Here is a 20,771-nt window from a genome sequence, read left to right on the forward strand (position 1 = left end):
CTGCTTTTTGAGACACCCCTTCAGCTCGGTAAGCTCATGTCCACTAACACACACACATCTGAGTTAATGAGGCCTGCATGGATAGAGCCTCCCGCATCTGTGGCTGCCTCTGGAGGGACGAGTGGCCGTGTTCATTGACTCCCAGACACTTGGATTGGGTCACACCAATCTGAGGAAGCGGCAACAGAATCCAAACTCTCAAATCCAGCTCTGTCTCCCTCACTACCCTAGCTCTCTCATTGGCCCAGAAACCAGACTCAGGTCTTTGGCAGCCTCTTTACCCATCTCCGTCAACACTCTCTGCAGACCCCAAACATTGTAGGGTTCCACCCTTCCTCCTGCCTCCTCTCCTAGTTTCCTCTCAGCCACCACCTCAGTGCAGTTAGGGAGAACCTGGGCCCAGGGCCCAACTTCAGCACATCATTTGACCTCCACACCTACCTATACATTTATTTCCCTGTGAGGTGGGACAAATCCTTTCATCAGAGGGCCTCTGTTTCTCCCTTCCCTGGGAGATTGTAAGGATTTGACAAGATGACACTGTGACACGTGTATCCCCTTGAATGGTGTTTTACCATAAATGTCCTTTCATGACCTTATGGACTTCAGTCTCTGTGCCTCCATGTTAATTCTCTATTAACTTTTCTAAAACACCTGTTAATCACATTGCTCCCTTACTCAAGAACTTTTAATCCCTCCCCAGGTCCCCCTAAGTAGTCTGCAACTCACAGCAGGTGATTCTTCCTGGTAACAGTGGGAAATTGGGTCCTGATGGGCCAACGGGCTGAAACTAGAGGTCAAGACAGGTTTGTGGGTTAGAACCCAAGAAAATTCTGTTTCCAGAAGACAAGGCAGTCAGTATGTTGGAAATCAGAGAAGCAACTAGAACAGCAGATACAAATCACCAATGAGCAAGGATACGAACCTATAACTCCTGCAACGAACGGTGGGCTTGGCCATAGTAAAAGGGCAAGTTCCTAGAACATTAGTTTTAGTTGTCCAAGACACCTCAATATCAACAGCCCCAAAGGAGGTGATGAGATGGTGAGACCAAGGAGAACCCCCAGGGCACCTGAACAAGTGCCTGACAACTGCCTACAAGATAAATTCAGGTTAACACAGTCACATAGATAGCACAGTTGTAGTCTTGGGAAGGGGAAGAAAGGATTATAATGGTACCCTTAATGGAGAGAATTGAATCTGGGGTTGAAAGAGCAAATGCACATTCTCAGTGGGAGAGGGATTTTATGTGAGAGCTAGAAAGGCTATCAGAGACCATCAGACCTCGCCCTCTCATGTAGAAGCGAGAGAACTGAGGGGTATAGCAGGTCACCCAAGGACACCCAACAATTTAAAAGTGGTGACTGAACTTGGATTAGAATCTCCATGACCCAGATACAAACTGTGCTAATTTTCTTTCACCTAACTACCTAACCTCTCTCGCACATACATGTATACCCTGCCAAAGCTGAGCTGCAAAAACAAACCCAGGAGAGTGGAAATATTTTAGTGGAAGGGAACCTGGGTGGCTCCGTCGGTTAAGCATCCAACCCTTAAAAAAAAAAAAAAAAAAAGGGCGCCTGGGTGGCTCAGTTGGTTAAGCGACTGCCTTCGGCTCAGGTCATGATCCTGGAGTCCCTGGATCGAGTCCCGCATCGGGCTCCCTGCTCAGCGGGGAGTCTGCTTCTCCCTCTGACCCTCCCCCCTCTCATGTGCTTTCTCTCTCATTCTCTCTCTCTCAAATAAAGGAATAAAATCTTAAAAAAAAAAAAAAGCATCCAACCCTTGCTCTCAGCTCAGGTCATGATCTCGGGGTCGTGAGATCAAGCCCTGCGTCAGGCTCCACACTTATGATTCCCTCCCTCTCCCTCTGCCCTCCCCAACCCCCCCCCCCGCCCCGCTGGCTTGTGCACACTCTCTCTCCCTCTCTCTCTCAAAAAATAAATAAAATAAATAAAAATATTTTAATGGAGCTGAGGACTTACATATAAGGATTATATATGGTGGCCCAGTCTCTATACAATTGGTTGGGAGTGTTGAGAAAGCACCTTAAGGGATTTGTTGAGGGGACCAGCTGGATATCAGGAAAGGCTGGGACTGGATTCTAGGAAGAGGTTAGACTGTTAGGGCCTCCCTGTCACCCTCCAACTTGCACATACATGAACATACCCACATACACTTTCTTCTTGAATACCAGTAACCGACATAGATAATGGTCACAATTTGAGCTGCTGAGGTTCCTGGTCCTCGGTGTGGGCACTTATGTAGGACAAACTTTTCAGCAGGGAGAGGAACAGGAAACAGGGCACCAAGTACAAAGGAAAGGAGGAGCCAGGGGAATGATGTTGTATCAAAAGGTATTACAGAGCCTCTTTAGGTATTAAGGAAGTTATGTGTGGAGAAAATACTTTTTATTAGTTTGTCAATTGACTTATGATTGGTTTATGCTATTTCTTCACCATGCAATCATGATTTGTATAAAATTGGTTTGGGGCACCTGGGTGGCTCAGTCGGTTAAGTGGCTGCCTTCGGCTCAGGTCATGATCCCCAGGGTCCTGGGATCGAGCCCCGTGTTGGGCTCCCTGCTCAGTGGGGAGCCTGTTTCTCCCTCCCCCCCCACCTTCCCCTCCCCCTGCTTGTGCTCTCTCTCTGTCAAATAAATAAATAAATAAATAAATAAATAAATAAATAAAATCTTCAAAAAAAATAAAATTGGTTTACCCATCTTTGTCCACATGGCACCTATTTTGTTTTTGTTTTTTATTTCAAGTCCATCTTGTCTGATAATAATATAGCCACCCAGCTATCTTTTGGTTACTATTTACATAGCATATTTTTTCCCATTCTTTTACTTTCAACTTTTTTGTGTTCTTAATCTAAAGTGAGTCTTTTGTGGATGGCATATCGATGGATCCTATTTTTTACTCCAATCTGCCAATCCTGCCTTTTGATGAGAGTTTAATCCATTTACATTTCATGTGATTACTGATAAAAGAGGATTTTCTTCTGCCATGTATCATGTATTTGGTTTCTATATGTCCTTTATGGTTTTTTATTCCTCAATTCCCCTATTTCTGCCTTTTTTTGTATTTACTTTTTGTACTGTGACATTTCAATTCCCTTCTTTCGTTTTCTGTATATTTTTAAATTATTTTTTTAAGATGTTATTTATTTATTTGAGAGAGAGAGTGCACACAAGTGGGGGTAGCGGCACAGGGAGAGGGACAAGCAGACTCCCCACTGAGCAGGGAGCCTGACATGAGATCCCAGGACCCTGAGTTCATGACCTGAGCGAAAGGCAGATGCTTAACCAACTGAGCCACCCAGGCACCCTTAAAATTATTTTCTTAATGGTTATCTTGGGGATTACAATTAACATCTTAAATTTAGAACAACCTAGTTTAAACATCAATTTAGTTTCAATAGGATACAAACACTCTGCTCCTATACATTTCCATCCTTCCGTCTTTATGCTGTTATTGTCACAGATTACACCTTTATATATTGTATGCCCATTAACATAGATGTATAATTATTGTTTTATGCATTTGCATATTAAATTATATAGGAAGAAGAGAGCAGTTACATACCATTCCAGAAGCACAATAATACTGGCTTTTATGTTCACCTAGTTACCTTTACCAGTGTCCTTTATTTTTCCTCATGTCTCTCTGTTACCGTCTGGTGTTCTGTCATTTCAGCCTAAATGTCTCCCTTTAGCATTTCTTGTACATCAGTTCTATTGATAATGAAGTCCCTCAGTTTTTAACTGCAGTGTCTTTTTTTTTTTTTTTAAGATTTTATTTATTTATCAGAGAGAGAGAGATCATGAGCAAGGGGAAGGGGTGGAGGGAGAAGCAGACTCCCTGCTGAGCAGGGACCCCCCCCCCCCCCCCGCCAATGCAGGGCTTGATCCCAGGACCCGGGGATCACGACCTGAGCCAAAGGCAGACACTTAACCGACTGAGCCACCCAGCTGCCTTACAGGCAATGTCTTAATTTCTCCTTCATTCTTGAAAAAAAGTCTTGCCAGACATAGAATTCTTGGTTGATAGTTCTTTCACAACTTTAAATATGCCATCCCATTACCTTCTGGCCTTCATAGCTTCCGGAGGGTGATCAGCTGTTAATTTTATTGAGGTTTTTCTTGTATGAGATGAGTTACCCCTCTTGCTGCTTTCAAACTTCTCCCTTTTTCTTCTGGTTGTGAAAATTTAAATATAATATGTCCTCTTTTTGAGTTTTTCTTCTTTGGAGGTCACTGAACTTGGATATGTAGATTTATGTCTTTCCTCAGATTTGGGAAGGGTTTTTTTGCTGTTTTTTAAAGATTTTTTGAACCCAGCATGGGGTTCAAACTTATAACCCAGAGATCAAGAGTTACATGCTCTACTAAGTCAGCCAGGCATCCCAGATTTGGGAAATTTTAAACCATCATTTCTTCAAAAGTGTTTTCTGCCCCATATGTCTCTCTTCCCCTGAGACTCCTATAATGCCTGTGTTGGTATATTTGATGGTGTCCCATGGGTCCCTCAGGCTCTGTTCATTTTTCTTCATCTTTTTTTCTTTCTGCTCCTCATACTGGATAATTTCAATTGTCTTGTCTTTAAGTTCACAGATCCTTTCTTCTACCTGCTCAAATTTGCCATTGAATACCTCTCATGAGTTTTTCATTTCAGTTATTTTATGTCTCAGCTCCAGAATGTTTGGCTCCTTTTTATAATTTCTATCTCTTTACTGATATTCTCATTTGTTCTACAGTTTTCCTGATTTCCTTTAGTTCTTTGCCCATGGTTTCTTTAGCTCATTCAACATATTTAAAGCAGTTGTTTTTAACATCTTTAATGAGTAATTCCAGTATCTGGGCTTCCTCAGAGGTGGTTTCTGTCAATTTTGTTTCCCCCAGTGTGGGCTCTACTTTCTTGTTTCTGTTTCCTGTAATTTTTTTTTTTTTAATTGAGAACTGGACATACTGAGCTCATGATGTTGTGGTAATTCTGAAAATCTAATTCTCCTCAGGGATTGTTAAATCTTGCTTGTTGAGGACTGGAGCCATGTGTTTGTGACGTTTCCAAATTATTTTTGCAAAGTGCGTATCACTTGTGTCATTCAAGTGTCTGTTGTTACCTCTGCAGTCAGCCAGTGACCTGACAAAGATTTCCTTAAATGTCTGGTTCCCAAAGAGAAATATTGTCTTTTTAAATCCCTTCTAAGTCACTTCAGCCCATAGGGACTCAAACAATCAAAAGTGATTAAGAGCAGAGGTGCCTGGGTGGTTCAGTCAGTTAAGTGACTGACTCTTGGTTATGGCTCAGGTCATGATCTCATGGGTCATGGGATCGAGCCCATGTTGTGCTCCATATTCAGCGGGGAGTCTGCTTGAGTTTCTCTCCCTCTGCCCCCGCCATGCACCTGCTCTAAAATAAATAAATAAGTCTTTAAAAAAAAAGTGATCAATGGGACACCTGGGTGGCTCAGTCAGTTAAGCGTCTGCCTTTGGCTCAGGTCATGATCCCAGGGTCCTGGGATAGAGTCCTGCATTAGGCTCCTTGGTCAGCGAGGAACCTGCTTCTCCCTCTGCCTGCTGTTCCCCCTGCTTGTGCTCTCTCTCTCTGACAAATAAAGTCTTAAAAAAAAAAGTGATCAAGTGCAGTGTCAATCAAAACACACAACTCTTGATATTTAGAGGACAAAATCCTTATTGCCTACTCTGGCTCCAGGAAGCTGCACCAGGAATGTGGGCCACTGTCCTTCCTCCCAGCTGCCTGCTGAGGCTGGGAAGTGGGGGATGGTAGCCACTATGTGAAAGGCCAAAACTGACTAGAATTTACTGAAATTTACTAGCCTCTTCATCAAGCTCTACCTTGGACATTGCAAGTGTTCAACTAGACTTGAATTCCAAAATAGTTAGACAGTTCTTGCCAGCTCAATAGCTACTGAGGTGAAGGAATGGCTTCCTACTCTGCCATCTTCCATATTACTTCATTCCTTTTCTTTTTATTGCCAAATAATATTCCATTGTATGCTTATACCACATTTTGTTTATTCATTCATGAGGTAATGAACACTATTATGAATAATGCTACTATGATCTCTCATGTATAAATTTTTGTGTGGACATGTTTTCATTTCAGTTATATGTATATATGTGGGGCATTGCTGGGTACATAGATTTTTGAGTATTAACCCTACATTCTTCAAATAAATCTTACTTGGTCATGGTATATTGGAATGGAATAAATCTTATTTGGTCATAACATATATATTATCCTTTTATACATTGTTTTCAATTTGCTGGTATTGTTGAGGATTTGTGCATCTGTATTTATTATAATATTGGTCTGTAGTTTTTGTAATGTCTGTTAGGCTTTGGTATGTTTTATTAGCCTCAACAGTTTCCTCTTCCTGTTTTCTGAAAATGTTTCTGTAAGATTGGTGGTATTCCTTCCTTGAATGTTTGGTAGAATTCACCAGTGAAACTGAGTCTTGAGTTCCCTTTCTGGAAAGTTTTGATACATTTTATTTCTTTGATATAGGGCCATTCAGATTTCCTGATTTTTGTGTTAGTTTTGGCTAAGCTGAATTATAAATATATCTGTTGACTTTGTGTAAGTAGTCTAATTTGTTGGCATAAAGTTGTTCATGGTATACCTTTATTCTCCTTTAATGTCCATAGAACTTGTGGTGATAACCTTTTTCATTTCTGATAAGTGCTGATTGTTTCATACGTTTTTCTTGATCAGTCTAGCTAGGGGTTTTTCAGTTGTGCTTTTCACTCCAAAGAATCAGATTTTGGCTTTGTTACCTATTATCTGATTTCTACTTTGATTTTTGCTATATTTCCTTTTTTTTTTTTCTATTTCATTTGGGCTTACTTTGCTTTTCTTTCTCTACCTTAAGGTGGAAACTGAGGTCATTGATTTTAGATGTTTTTTCTTTTCTAATATAAATATTTAAAACTCTTAGTTTCCCTCTAAGCCATGACTAATAGAACTTTTTACAGTAATGGAAATATCCTATTTTCTGCTGTCCAATTCAGTGGCCACTAGCCACATGTACCTACTGAGCACTTGAAATGTAGCCAGTGTGAGGAATTGGAACTTTTAGTTCTAATTAAATTTAATCACATGTGGCTAGTGGCTACTGTACTGAGCAATGTATCTCTAAGCACTGCTTTACCTGCATCCACAAATTTTATATCATTAAATTCAAATTTGTCTAATTCCTCTTGTGATTTCATCTTTGACCCATAAATTACTTACAAATATGTGGCTTAATATCCTGATGTTTTGGGGTTTCCTGCATATCTTGTAACCGATTTCTCACTCCACTGTGGTCAGAGAATACACTGTGTATAACTTTAATACTACAGCCCAGAATATATTCTATCTTGATGAATATGCCATGCATACCTGAAAAAAAGTATTTTGCTGTTGTTGGAGGTAGTGTTCTATAAGTGTCAAGTAGATTGAGGTGGCTGATAAAGTGGTTTAAATCTTCTGTCCTGACTTGTCTAGTTGTTCTATGAACTGCTAAGTGGGTGTTAAAAATCTACTACAGCAGGGTGCTGGCTGGCTCAGTCAGTAGAGCATGTGACTCGATCTCAGGGTCCTACACATTGGGTATGGAGCCTGGGCGGCTCAGTTGGTTAAGCAACTGCCTTCGTCTCAGGTCATGATCCTGGAGTCCCGGGATCGAGTCCCGCATCGGGCTCCCTTCTCGGCAGGGAGGCTGCTTCTCCCTCTGACCCTATCCCCTCTCGTGTGCTCACTCTCACTTTCTCTCAAATAAATAAAATCTTTAAAAAAATTTTTTTTTTAGATCTATGGCAAAATTGTCAGTTTCTTCCTTCAATTCTTTATTATTCGTGTAATTTAAGGCTGTTAGGCATATACACATTTATACTTGTATCTTCCTGATGAATTGTCCCTTTTATCATTATGAAACATTCCTAATTTTTATCTATGGCAATAATCTTTGTACTGAAGTCTATTTTATTTGGGATTTATATAGCCACTCTAATCTTATGCTAATTTGCATGTTCTATTTTTTCCATCTTTTGACTCTAAACTCATCTGTGTCTTTAAAGTGTTTCTAATAGGTAGCATGTGAGATTTTCCCTAACCCACTGTCAGTCTTTTAATTAGAATGTTAATAGCTCATAATATATAATTATTGATATGGTTGGACTTTGGCATACCATTATTCAATTAGTTTTTTGTCTCCTCTCTTTGTTCTTGCCAAACACTTCAGGTTTTACTCCCCTCCAGTCTGTTTGCCTTTACTTTTTAAAGCCCTTGGGTGGTTTTCTTTCTTCCTTTTTCCTTTCTTTCTATTTTAACCAATTTATCATTTTAAGCAGTGGGAGGGTTGGGTTGGTAGGGCTGACATTGTGATAGTGGAACCAAACCCCCCATGTGTGCTTTTATGAAGGTTTCATAGACATTTTCACTTATGCATAGACTACTTTGGAAGTATACACAAGAAACTGGTGATTGAAGGGAAAAAAAATAAATTGGTGATTGTGGATACAGGGAGAAATTGTGAAAAACAAGAGGAAAAACTTACTTTTCAATACAGACCCCTCTGCACTTTGACCATTAGAATGTACATATTTTCAAAAAAGGTATTAACTAGTCAAAAAAGGGGGGGGTATTAACTAGTCAAAGCAGTCCATGTGGGATGGATTAAACATTAGGCAGTTTAAAGGACAGATGTACCAAATGGCAAAGGCTCTAACATGATCACCTAAAAAAGTAAACCCATTGGTAGCCACAAGGAAGATACCGGTATCTGATATGTTATGTTCCAAGTGAAAGTGTATCTTGCAGATAAACATGTCTTCAAATATTTGTTTAGGGCTGCTTTCTGGCCCACCATCTTTCACATAGGCACAGCAGTTTAATTTTTGTCATGCTTCTCAAGAGTATGCATGCAGTTATGCATTCTCACAGGAGCAAGCTTGGGCACAGGTGAAGCAATTAAAAAGCTTCCCTATTCTTGTGGGGGCAATTCCTCCAATTCTACTGAAGAATCCTGGCTGGCACTTGTAGTGAGGAGATTAAATTGCATGATGGCTTTTTTAGTAACTGCATAGTAGAAAGCCTGTTACAAAAAAAAACAAAAAACAAAAAATAAAAACAAACCAAAAATCTTACCAATCATGCCTTTCACTATATATATAGCAGCAGTGTTCCACTAACCATAAGTAGCTATTGAGCACTTGGAATGTGGGTATTCCAAATTGAGATGTGCTGTAAGTACAATGGATTTTGAAGCCTTACCCTGAAAAAAGGAATATAAAATATCTTGACAATAATTTTTAATGCATACATGTTGAATGATAGTATTTTGGATATATGGAGTTAAATATAGAAAAATTTCACCTGTTTCTTTTTAGTTTTTTAATGTGGCTATTAAGGACATTTAAAATTACATACATAGCTCATATTTCTAGAGGGAGAGTCTTACTAGAGTATTCTTAACAAAAACTCATGACCAGTTGGACATTCACATGTAATAAAATGAATCTAGACACAGACCATATGCTCTCTACAAAAGTGAGCTCAAAATGGATCACAGACCTAAATGTAAAAGCAAAACTTATTATAAAACTCCTAGAAGATAACGCAGGAGAAAATCTAGATGACGCTGGGTTTGGCGGTGACTTTTTAGATAAAATACCAAAAGCACGATCCGTGAGAGAGAGAATTAAGTTGGACTTCATTGAAATTAAAAACTTCTCTGTAGAAGACATTGTCAAGAAAACGAGAAGACGAGCCAGCCACGGACCAGGCAAAAATATCTGTAAAACACATACCTGACAAATCAGTTACCCATAATATACACAAAATTCTTAAAAACAATAAAATGAACAACCCAATTAGAAAAAGGGACAAAAGACCTGAACAGACACCTCACCAAAGACATACACTGGATGAATAAACACATGAAAAGATGTTCAGCATAATGTCGTAAGCAAAATGGAAATTAAAACAAGATATCACTACTAGTACACCTATTAGAATGGCTAAAATCCCAAACACTTGACACCACCAGATGCTGGCAAGTATGCAAAGCAACAGGAACTCATTCGTTGCTATAGGAATTCAAATAGTACAGCCACTTTGGAAGACAGTTTGGCAGTTTCTTACAAAACTAAACATACTATTACTCTATGATCCAGCAACTGCACTCCTTGGTTGGATATTTATCCAAATGAACTGAAAACGTCCACTTAAAAACCTGTCCGCATCTTTATAGCAGCCTTATTCATAATTGCCAAAATTTGGGAGTAATGAAGCAGTCCTTCAGTAGATGAATGGATAAACAAACTTACATCCAGACAACGTAAAATTCAGCACTAAAATGAAGTGAGCTATCAAGCCATAAAAATACATGGAGAAACTTTACGTGCATATTACTACTACTAAGTGAAAGAAGTCAAGTTGAAAAGGTTACATACCGTACAATTCTAACTACATGACATTCTGGAAAAGGCAAAACTATGGGGACAATAAAAAGATCAGTGGTTGCCAGGGAGGCGGGAGAGGGAAAATGAAGAGGTGGAGAACAGAGGATTTTCAAGGCAGTAGAACTATTCCGTATTATAAATGGTGGATACATGTCATTGTAGATTTGTCCAAACTCACAGAATGTACAACACTGAAATTAAACTTTAACGTAAACTATGGGCTTTGGGCAATAATGTTGTGTCAATGTATGTTCATCAATTATAACTTGTGTCCTACTCTGGTGGGGGATGTTGATTGTGGGGGAAGCTGGGCCAGGGGTGTGCAGGCCGAGAGTATATGGGAACTCCATACTTTCTGCTCCATTTTGCTATGAACCCAAAACTGCACTAAAAAAATAAAGTCTATTTTAAAAAATGACGACTCAGTGTTCAAGCATTTTTATTAAATCAGATAAGGGATTTCCACACTGTTGCACATACCAGCTTGGACACAATTTTAAGGGCATATCACTTGTTTATAAAGATATAGATGAGCAGTAGGTTGGCAAGTCTAACAAGCCATGTTTAGCCAACTGAAATTTCAAGAACATTCAAAGAGGAAACACAGTAAAGGTCATGCAAGTTATAGAACAGTGAGTCACGATAGAGCTCACTTCTTTTATCCTTTACCTTCAAAATGCACTTGATATCTATAACCAGAAAAAATCTGAAGTCCAGCAGGTTGTTGCTAGTCAGATACACATTTCATTCAGGAATATTAAGCCTCTTACCACTTAGTGGCTTTTTGGATTAGAAATAACTGAATCCTCACCATGGAAAAGAGGTTTTTGAAGAGATTTACTGCTGTAAATGGATGCCCATTATTCATATTATGTCTTGAAGTTACTGAGCTTTCATTAAAGTATGATAAAGCATGATACCCAAACCAGGGATCCCAGCTATGACCTTTTCACTCAGCTACACTAAATACCAGTTCAAGAGAAAACACTGTGAAGACTAAACAGACTGCGAGCAGTGAAGCAGTTCAGTGAGGCTGTAATCATCTAGATCGAGGTTAACTTAGGCAGGTGACGCTAAGTTTAAGAACCTTAAGAGACCCTATAGACTTTTTCTTAGGTGACGATTTCTTAGGGTGAACTGCCCTATGACAAACAGCTGATTATCAGGTTTATAATGATGGCTGACCAGAAAATAAAGTCTTACTCATGTAGCTTCAAACTTACTTGTTTACATCTATATTTAACTGAAAACCACCACATACTAATGGGTAGGCAGACATGTTCAAAGATTCTTTTGCAAGCCTCGCTTCCCTACACCTTTCACTCCACCCCCCCTCCCCCCGAGCCTCCTAGGCAAGTTTCCCCTGATTTAAGCTAAAAGGTCAATTCTGGATTCAAACTTTTATGAACTAAGTTTACAGGAGAGAACATACAAATAAGGGGATAAAGTTAAATTCATTTGTCAATGGCAAACGTTATAAATGTATACTACTATTCCGCTAAACAGAAGACGTGGAGAAACCACAAATATAACGAGATACTACATTAGGTTTAAAAACAAAGAATCTTGAAGGAAGTAATTTTATCTTATAGTGGTTGAATTCACCCACCAAATGCTTAATGACCATAAAATGTTTCTGCAACTAAAACTAAAAGAGAATTATAGGGAGCTGGGAATACATGTTAGATACTAACGATCTTCAAGCTTTGAAGATGTCATTGCATGAAGAAAATTATGGGAAACACTGTTCCCGATAATTACGTACACCCTTAGTGTAACATATGGAGATCACTGTCTCCGATATAGACACTGTGGTAGGCAAAAACTACCTTGTTCTTTATACATTATGGAAGACACTGCTCCCGATAATGTGAGTTAGGTTTGTGACAAAGGTACTGGAAATTTTGCAAAATTTGAATTAAAGTTACACCTTGGATAAACTGAGCTGTAAAATTTCACACATATGAGTACTATCAAGCCTTTAAGTGACATTAATTTATAACTTGGTTACAATTCCTTCCCTTTAGGAGAACTGCTATTTTTATCTGGTTGGCTAAACAGAAGTCTAACTTGATTAGCAACCCCCAATTAAATGGAATTCTTTACCGATATTTAGCTTTAAAGTTTTATTTGGCTTGTGGCTGTTTTCTAAAACCCACGAGTGTTGGCCATAAATGCAAAACTTCCAGTATCTGTTGGGTTTTATTAGCAGATGCTGCTTTTATTAAAAAAAAACGACAGTATAACTGTCATAATTATGGAAGGCACTGCTTCCGATAATTATCTTCTATAAAAAAAAACACCATTTATAGTGAACTCTGTCACTGATAAATAAACAATAAATATCTCAGTGCCAAAATGATAGAAAGCTTTTCCAAAAAATTAACACTTTGGCCAAAATTTGGCAGTGTGTTCTTTAACGTCTGACAAACTGAGTTTGAAATTAAACACCTAAAGCTGGTTCTCTTTCAAAATACTTTGGGAAACACAAAAACGACAAAAAGCTAATGAACAAAGGCTTACAGGGGAGGGGAGGATGAAAAGAAAATACAGGTCTTTGGCTTCTGGTCTCCTCTTTTCATAAATAATCTTGAGGTTAACACATTAAGGCCTTACTCCTGTGATAAACAGTTGAACCTCATTTTATCCAACTGGAGGACCTCTGCTTCAGACCTCATGGGCAAGAAAACAAGTCCCATCTCTTCTGAAAGTTAACTGTTTCATTCAAGGATGTGGAAACCAGCTAAATCCTTAGAGAAGGCATATATCTCATTTGGAGAATGAGGTCTTACAACCTGGTATCTCCTATCCAGCATCAAATGAAGGCAGAGGATCACACCAAGCCACCGCATTCAGCCTTCAGCAGATACCACCCTCCTCCTCCCCCTTAGAAGATTACCAGTTCATGTCCTTAGGATTTAGAGCAATAATTCATGTAACTGGTTCTGACTTTTTCATAACTGTAACAAGAAAGAGGCAGTTACCAAACAAAGCATTTAAAATTTTAGAGATGATCAGAGAAAAGATTCTATCATGAACATTTTTAAGTCGTTATTCACTTTAACTTGAAGTGCAGGTACCTACCCTGTATTAAAAGCTGCTGCCTAAAGATATCTAGGAGTACCAAGATGGTTGGGTAGAATTTTAACAATATTAGGTTTTGTAGCCCTACTAAAAATTTAGCACAACCAGCACAAGTCTAGAAATCACACTACCCTGATGTTCTTATAGGAGTTACGAGCATTACATTTAAAGCTCATTGTCAATGTCCCATATGTCACCAGAGAGGGCATTTGCAGCTCCTTGAATAGTCCAAGTTGCTAGAGCCAACTGGTTTCTCAGCAGTGTTTCATTAAAAGCACTGTTATTTTTCTGACGCAGCTTCAAATGCTCTAGTAAAGCCGACAGAGTGTGAGAGCCAGAGCCCCAGAAAATGTGTCGGAAAGGAGACTCTCTCGGAGATACGTAGGGTGAGAGGAAGTGATATTCCACCTATGGAAACAAAAACATACAAGAGAACTTACACAGTGCTGGGACTTTTGCTGTGAGGGGAGGACCTGATGTAGTAAAACAACTGTCATTCTCTCACTTTAAATGTAAAAAATCCCCAAATTTAAGAATGTGGAGAACCAGGCTACTAATCTTCTAACATTAAAATTATAAAGTAAGCTGTCAATTCATTTGTAAAAGTGAACTCTAATTGTATTGGTTTTTTTTAGTTACAGAGCATACATATGGAAGATTTACAAGTTCCCGCTGTAATCAAGTCTCCTGCCTCTTCCAAGCAGATTAAGATAAAAGCAGTTAAGGGCTGAATTAGAGAACAGGAATACAGAGAAAATGACAGCTAAAAATCATTTATGATCCCTTTCTAAAAAGGTTAATACTAGGTCAAATGCCTTTTGTATTTCCAGTTTAGGTATGTCAGTTCTAGGTCTTGCTAATAAGAGTTAAAAATCTGTGCTCAATTCTAAAGCAGCAAAGGATTCTAAGGTCCTGGAATTACTACTCTACTTTTTAGAAATGCAAGATTTACCAATGAAAAATCAACATACTTTAGTTCTCCCTTTTTTAGACATTTACTTACTTTCATGATACGGTCATTGATCTCCCTCATGATATATCTGTTTGTTCTCTCTGCGTTCTTATAATCGGTTGTTAGTCTGGAGGTGGCTCGGAAAAAGTCTCCACGAGCAGAATACAGCCATTGTAGATTCAGACCCATCTCCTGAAGCAGAAGGACATGAAACTTCCTATGAGATATTTATTCTAAGGATATTATTCTACATACATTTCTAATTTAGTGCTAGCAACTGAGACGGTTCTGATAAAAGGGGGTGACTTGCGGGCAGAGAATGCTAGACCAAGCAGAGAATGCTAGACTTAGGCACCTTGCCCAGGAGGTCCCAGGCTCTATGAACTAGAGTAATACACTTGTATCTGAGCCCAGCAGATGGCACAGTTATCCATTCTTAGTTTCCCAAGGAAGCCGTCCTCGTCAAGAAATTTAACATAATTTACTTAATATATAATCCTGTGCAGTATATTGTTTCCAGGCCAATTTGCTGATGGGGGAAAATCTTAACCATTTTGGTTCAGTGAACTTCACAATCTAGTGATTTTTCTCGTAAGTCCCATTTTCTGATCAGTTATAGTATCAAGTTTCAAGAAAGCCATAATCATTAAGACTTATCAGTGATTTACTTCATTGAAGGGATCTGTTAAATTGACTTCTAGTACCATAAAACCAGTTGGAAACCACAGATTACTATTAATTTGATTTTATCAAGCATTTGAATACTAGGAACAAAGAATCAACACTAAGTAAGACTGTAATTACTGGCTATGTTCTCTCTCCATCTGTGACATCCCTGAAAGGCATATATGCTCTATGGCCCAAACTCATAGGTCCAGAGTCATGGTTGAGATTTTTATATTCTCTGGGTCCTCTTTACAGGTTGCTTGGAATTACATAAACATAACATACCTTAGGCTAATTAGATTCTGAAATACTTACTGTGGTATATCCTAGATTTATAACCCACAGCCTCTCAACTTCCCTTTCAAATGAGTTACAAATTCTATGAAAACTTATACATTAGTTCACTTTAAAATGTACTTCAGCTACCAACCCTGTCCCTCCTCAGGAACAGCTAAATTAAACATCATTCTTCAAACTGTTGGATATTTCAGCACTAAGAACCTGATTTTAATTAGTGCTCACCTTTATGTCTGCTCTGAATCGGTTCATATCCTTCACAAATGCAAGTATTTTGTCATTATACATCTCATAGTTCAGGTTCAATTCAAGATCATAGGTAAGTTTCATTATAAGCTGACCAGCTACTTCTGCTGCTCCAAGTGCCATTTCATTCAACTGAGGAATTTTCTGTTTCAGTTTCTCATAGATATCCATGGTAGTACCCAAATAAGGATAATCTGTGTCCTGAAAAACAAAGCTAGGTGAATGTACTCAGAGGTGGGTCATAAGAGTAGGAGCCACACATTCATTTTACTATCAAGGTAATAGTAGTTGGAATTCTTCCCTTGCTTCTAATGTATTCCTACTCCAATTTTATCTCCCAACCACTATACTGGAACTACTTTTGCTGCTTCCTATGAAGCTAACCTACTCCTAGAATGACTGCTTTCTTCTAGGTCCTATAGAATCCCTGTTCTATTGCATCATATTCCCTAAAGAGATGTCTAGCCAAATTTCTTGAGGTTGTATACTTATTTTCCTCTCTGGGAAGTTTGGCTCATTAAATAATGAGGACAGCATGCGTGAAGTGTATTTTTGATATAAAGTGTCACACTTAGACTAAAATTGACCTTCTTTCTAATGATTCAGCATTCAATCCATTCATACAAGTTACCTTTCTAATAAGAAGTTGTCTCTACCTTCACTAGACAATTTAAGTAACTATTTCTTCAACTCTATTTTCTTTACTTTCAGACTATATAGTTCTGTATTACCTGCTAGGTTTTTGACATCTAAGAAGTCAGTAAGTTTTTTTTAAAAACCTTCTGGAGGTCAACAGAAATCATCCATAAATCTCCTCAACCCTAGGACCAGACATTCAGTTCTTCCTACTGTACTAAACAGATACTGTGACCAGCTATTTCAATGCCATCCACACTGCTGTTTTAGCAGAGGGTCAAGAGAGTTCCAGTTTTGTTAATCTCCAAATCCAGATCTTACATCACTCCCTTGCTTCAGACCTTTCCCCTCCTAGTCCCAGGCCAAAACATCCAGTGATAAAAAGTCACGTGAGGACTTGGCCTCCGTGAGATCAATAATTTGATGCAAAAGTTAACACCTTCCACCCTGACCTCCTATACTAAAACTCTAGGATCTCTTCATCCCTTGGAGAACCCACTACAGGGCTGGCTTTCCAACATTAGCACTTCAGCACAGAGGCCTTCATCCTTCTGTTTACTCAGAGCAGCCTTCAGGGCCTTCTAACTGGCTCCTGAAACAAGCCAATCTTGCTTTCCTACAACTTGGTCTGTTCAAAGTTCTGTCTCATAACAACCTTACATCTGTTTGGTTTTTGTGCTTTTACCCGTAATCCCTGTTCAAGAGATTAACATCTTTGGACAAATGTCTAGAACGGTATCTTAACAGGTATCAAGTACAGCAATGTCCAGGTGAACCTTCTGTTTGGTGGAAATATTCTGTATCTGCACTGTCCAATAGGTAGTAGCCTTGTTATTAAAACTCATGATACCTAATTGAAGATGTTTTAGCAAATACATTCAACTGCTAATTAAACTAATTGAGAACAATTCTACGTTGAGACTGATAATAAGGGAGCATGCAATAACTGCATGTGTCTAACTTCTTAAAACATTTTAAGCACTCCAGGTCTCAAAATTGATGAAAGAAGATCTAAGATATAACTTTAGAGTTCAGACTTACCTCACAAAAACAGAAAGAAACTGCTGGGATTCCAGAATACGCAAGGAAAGGGAAAGCAGCATTATCCAAAGAAAATTCCTCTCTGCAAGGAAAGCAAGAATGTGTCTCTAGAAAGTTTTCTAAGGAGCAAACTGTGCTATCATGCAACCCTACCCCTATCCCCAAATAAATTCTTAAATTGACTCTAAGTACAGGTAAGCACACTGCAAGGTTAGGTTTAGATTTCTACCTAACACAGCAGGTGCTACTGGATGATTCTGCTTTTCTATAAGCTGTTCATTCACTTTTCTCAACTTACACTTTGTTCATCCAGTTGCTGTCCCGATAAAGAGACTGCTTAGTAACCGGATGTTTCACCTGTAAAATAAAAAATTAATTTGTCACTAAAATGAATCTTTCTGGACATAGTTATTCAGGCTGGTCAAAAACATATTTAGATCTCTAAACATTTGTTAAAAAAATCTACTGTATCTTCTTGAAAAAAATTTAAGACTGTTAAAAAATCTCAAATTTCTAGTTACTCCTACTAGGCTCATGCTGTCATGGTTCCTTCAGTTACAAGGAGAAAAAAATGTTCTCCTTCTTTAACCATTTTAAAGGTGGGTTAGCCGCAATTTTAAAAGCCCTTTCTAGCCTTCATGATAGGCCTATCTTGTTTCTGTTTTTTTTTGCCTTGTAGCTCATTTTATACTACTGCAGCCTAACCTGCAAACACATTACACTGCCTTGCTGGAGACTCTACAGCAATTCCTAGTTTCCCATAGGATCGAGGTCAAGTTCTCTGACGCTTGTTCTGTCTTTAATCATTCCAGAGGCGCCTGAGTGGCTCAGCTGGTTAAACGTCTGCCTTGGACTCAGGTCATGATCTCAGAATCCTCAGCAGGGAGTCTGATTCTCCCTCTCCCTCTGTGCTCTCTCAAGGAAATAAATAAAATCCTTAAAAAAAAAAATCATTACCAATATATATGGCCTCTAAGCCCATTGAGCCAAATCTCATTCCTCCCAGTTGCAAAACTTGGTTACTTATGATGGTTTAAACGTCATTTTCCATCTTATTGTAAATTAGATGAAAAAGCAAGTTACAGATTTTGTAATTAGGTATATACTCACATCTTTCATCGTTTTCTCAATAAGCGAATACAACAGTGGGCTGGCCGAAACCTTGAAGTTGTTGGTACCTGCAAAGAGATTATTTTAAAAACACTGCCCCTTCTCTAGTCAAGTAATTTTCACATGGCAGCTTCTACAACCAAAAGTACTCAACAAAAAAGGAAGACGATGACTTAGATGAGTGGCCAAATACAACTATCCTCTTCGAGAACTAGAGAAAAACAGTGATTTAAGAGCCAACTTCTTTAGTAACTGCTAGCCCTAATCTGACTCGACTGAAGCTCCTAGTCCTGAGCTGGCAGATGACAGTGTTAACGATTGTTTCCGGTGCCTTTCTAGTTCAGCTAATTAGGGCAGTTATCTGCTAGCCACCGTCTACTTGCCACACTCCGCACATCCTGCCGTCTGGGTAAGATGACAATAACGACGAATCTAGTGCAAATTTAGTTCAATTCTAACTCCTTCCTTTTTCTTTCCAATGCGCTATTTTACTATTCTCAGTTCATCCGCTGGCTACCTCTGCACTTTTAATAACATTCAAATTCTTTTAGCAGTTTGACTATCTGGTATTTCTGTTCGTGATGACACCATCTAGCTAGATGTGAATTAGTCCCTAGAAATACCGTTCTATACAGTATGGTTTAGTTCCTTCTGGTGTAAAAAACAATCCAGACTCATGGTTCTCTTTAGTGCCTCAGAATCACCTGAGTGCTTGTTAAAACACAGCCTGCTGGATTTGTACTCCAGTTTCAGACTCAAAAGTTCTGAAATTTTACATTGCTAACAGCTAACAGTTCCCAGGTGATCCGAATGCTGCTAATTGAGGACCACACTGGGAACTGTTGCATTCAACAAGGCAACCTGCACCCATTCTACAACTGAATGGACTACTAAGAGAAAGCTAAGTCAGTCTTAATCAGGGAATGGACAATGTAAATTATAGAAAATAATGAGTGTTGCTGTAAAAAGCTTTCTTCTGTTTTATAAGTAATTTATCTAAATTCATAAACAGCTAATGAAAAGGATACTTACCAAGAATAGCTTTATCCAGATTAATGTACGTGAAAGCCTTTAAATGCAGGGAGGAAAGGTATCCCTGAAAGAGAAGGAAACATACTAAATGTACTAATATGAATTAATCCAATTGTCACATGGAGCAGCTATTATTAGGGGCATCTTTTTAAATTTAGAGTCTATTGAGATTAAATATACAAAGGCAAAAATGATATACAGTTGACCTCCCTAACGTGGGAGTCAGGGCACTAACCCCCTCCCCACGCAACTGAAAATCCACGTATAACTTTTGACCCCCCAAAACTGAACTACGAATAGCTTATTGTTGACTGGAAGCTTTACTAATAACATAAATAGTTGATCAACACTTATTTTGTATGTTATATGTATTATATATTGTATTCTTACAGTAAAATAAGCTAAAGAAAAGAAAATGCTAAGAAAATCCTAAGAAAGAGAAAATACATTTAGAGGACTATACTGTATTTATATATAAAAAAAAATCCATGCATAAGTGGACCCGCACAGTTCACACCTGTGTCGTTCAGGATCAACTGTAATCAAATCTAAAAGAGTATGGTTTCTGGAGGACAAATTAAGCCAAAACAAGTTCAGCTGCCCATTCTGGGTATGGGTGCTGTACAGATAATACCTCTAGCCATTCAGTGGCACCAATTGCTCCAAAGTCGCCAGCACTCCAGCTGGCAAAGACAATGCTTCTGCTGGGTCTAAAGCCATCTAAAAGGTAACAAAAAGTTGTTTTATCTTAGGACAGGTTACAGGTAGGCAACTGACTTAAGATGAGATCAGAAATTTCTAATTCAAGACAGCAGATTAAAAACTATTTCTTTCCCTTTTGAGGCCCCAGGTGAAAGAACAACAACAGAAAGAATAAAAATAAATTTTAAAAGTAATCTACAAAGAACAGGATAAAAGATCATTTGCAAAAAAGATTTCAAATACATGGTAGGGACCAGTTTTTATAGGAAGTCACTTTTCTCCCAACTCCATTCTTTGAGCCCCTTAACATCTGGACCAAGAAATACTTGAAATCATGGTGCAACTACAACGTGTACCTTCTCTGAAAACAATCTGCGTAGAGGTCAATCACTTAAAAAGCTGGGTTACTTCCACAAACAATTGTTATGAAATAGAATACAAATTCACACATTTAAGTTATAAGAAAGAGTTTTCAGAGGAATTACATTAATGACAGCTCCTTTTGGGACTATATGTACCACTGCCCTCCAT

General features: G+C 38.6%; 1 protein-coding gene across 2 annotated transcripts in view; it reads right to left on the bottom strand.

Moving 5' to 3' along the window:
- Nucleotides 1–10,896: 10,896 nt before the first annotated feature.
- Nucleotides 10,897–20,771, bottom strand: part of TFRC (transferrin receptor) — a 28,656-nt gene continuing 18,781 nt past the window's right edge. For both annotated transcript variants that reach the window (XM_028100889.1, XM_028100888.1), the window contains exons 12-19: nt 20,173–20,258; nt 19,539–19,602; nt 18,507–18,574; nt 17,695–17,753; nt 17,397–17,478; nt 15,699–15,920; nt 14,562–14,702; nt 10,897–13,966 (exon numbers count right to left, since the gene is read on the bottom strand). In XM_028100889.1, the coding sequence (XP_027956690.1) occupies nt 13,724–13,966; nt 14,562–14,702; nt 15,699–15,920; nt 17,397–17,478; nt 17,695–17,753; nt 18,507–18,574; nt 19,539–19,602; nt 20,173–20,258 (965 nt within the window). In that variant the 3' untranslated portion in view covers nt 10,897–13,723. The remainder of the gene's footprint in view (nt 13,967–14,561; nt 14,703–15,698; nt 15,921–17,396; nt 17,479–17,694; nt 17,754–18,506; nt 18,575–19,538; nt 19,603–20,172; nt 20,259–20,771) is intronic.

The sequence above is a fragment of the Eumetopias jubatus genome, unplaced genomic scaffold (assembly GCF_037043125.1).
Source record: "Eumetopias jubatus isolate StellerSeaLion01/CBP00866 unplaced genomic scaffold, mEumJub1_p1.0 scaffold_1, whole genome shotgun sequence".
Classification (NCBI taxonomy): domain Eukaryota; kingdom Metazoa; phylum Chordata; class Mammalia; order Carnivora; family Otariidae; genus Eumetopias; species Eumetopias jubatus.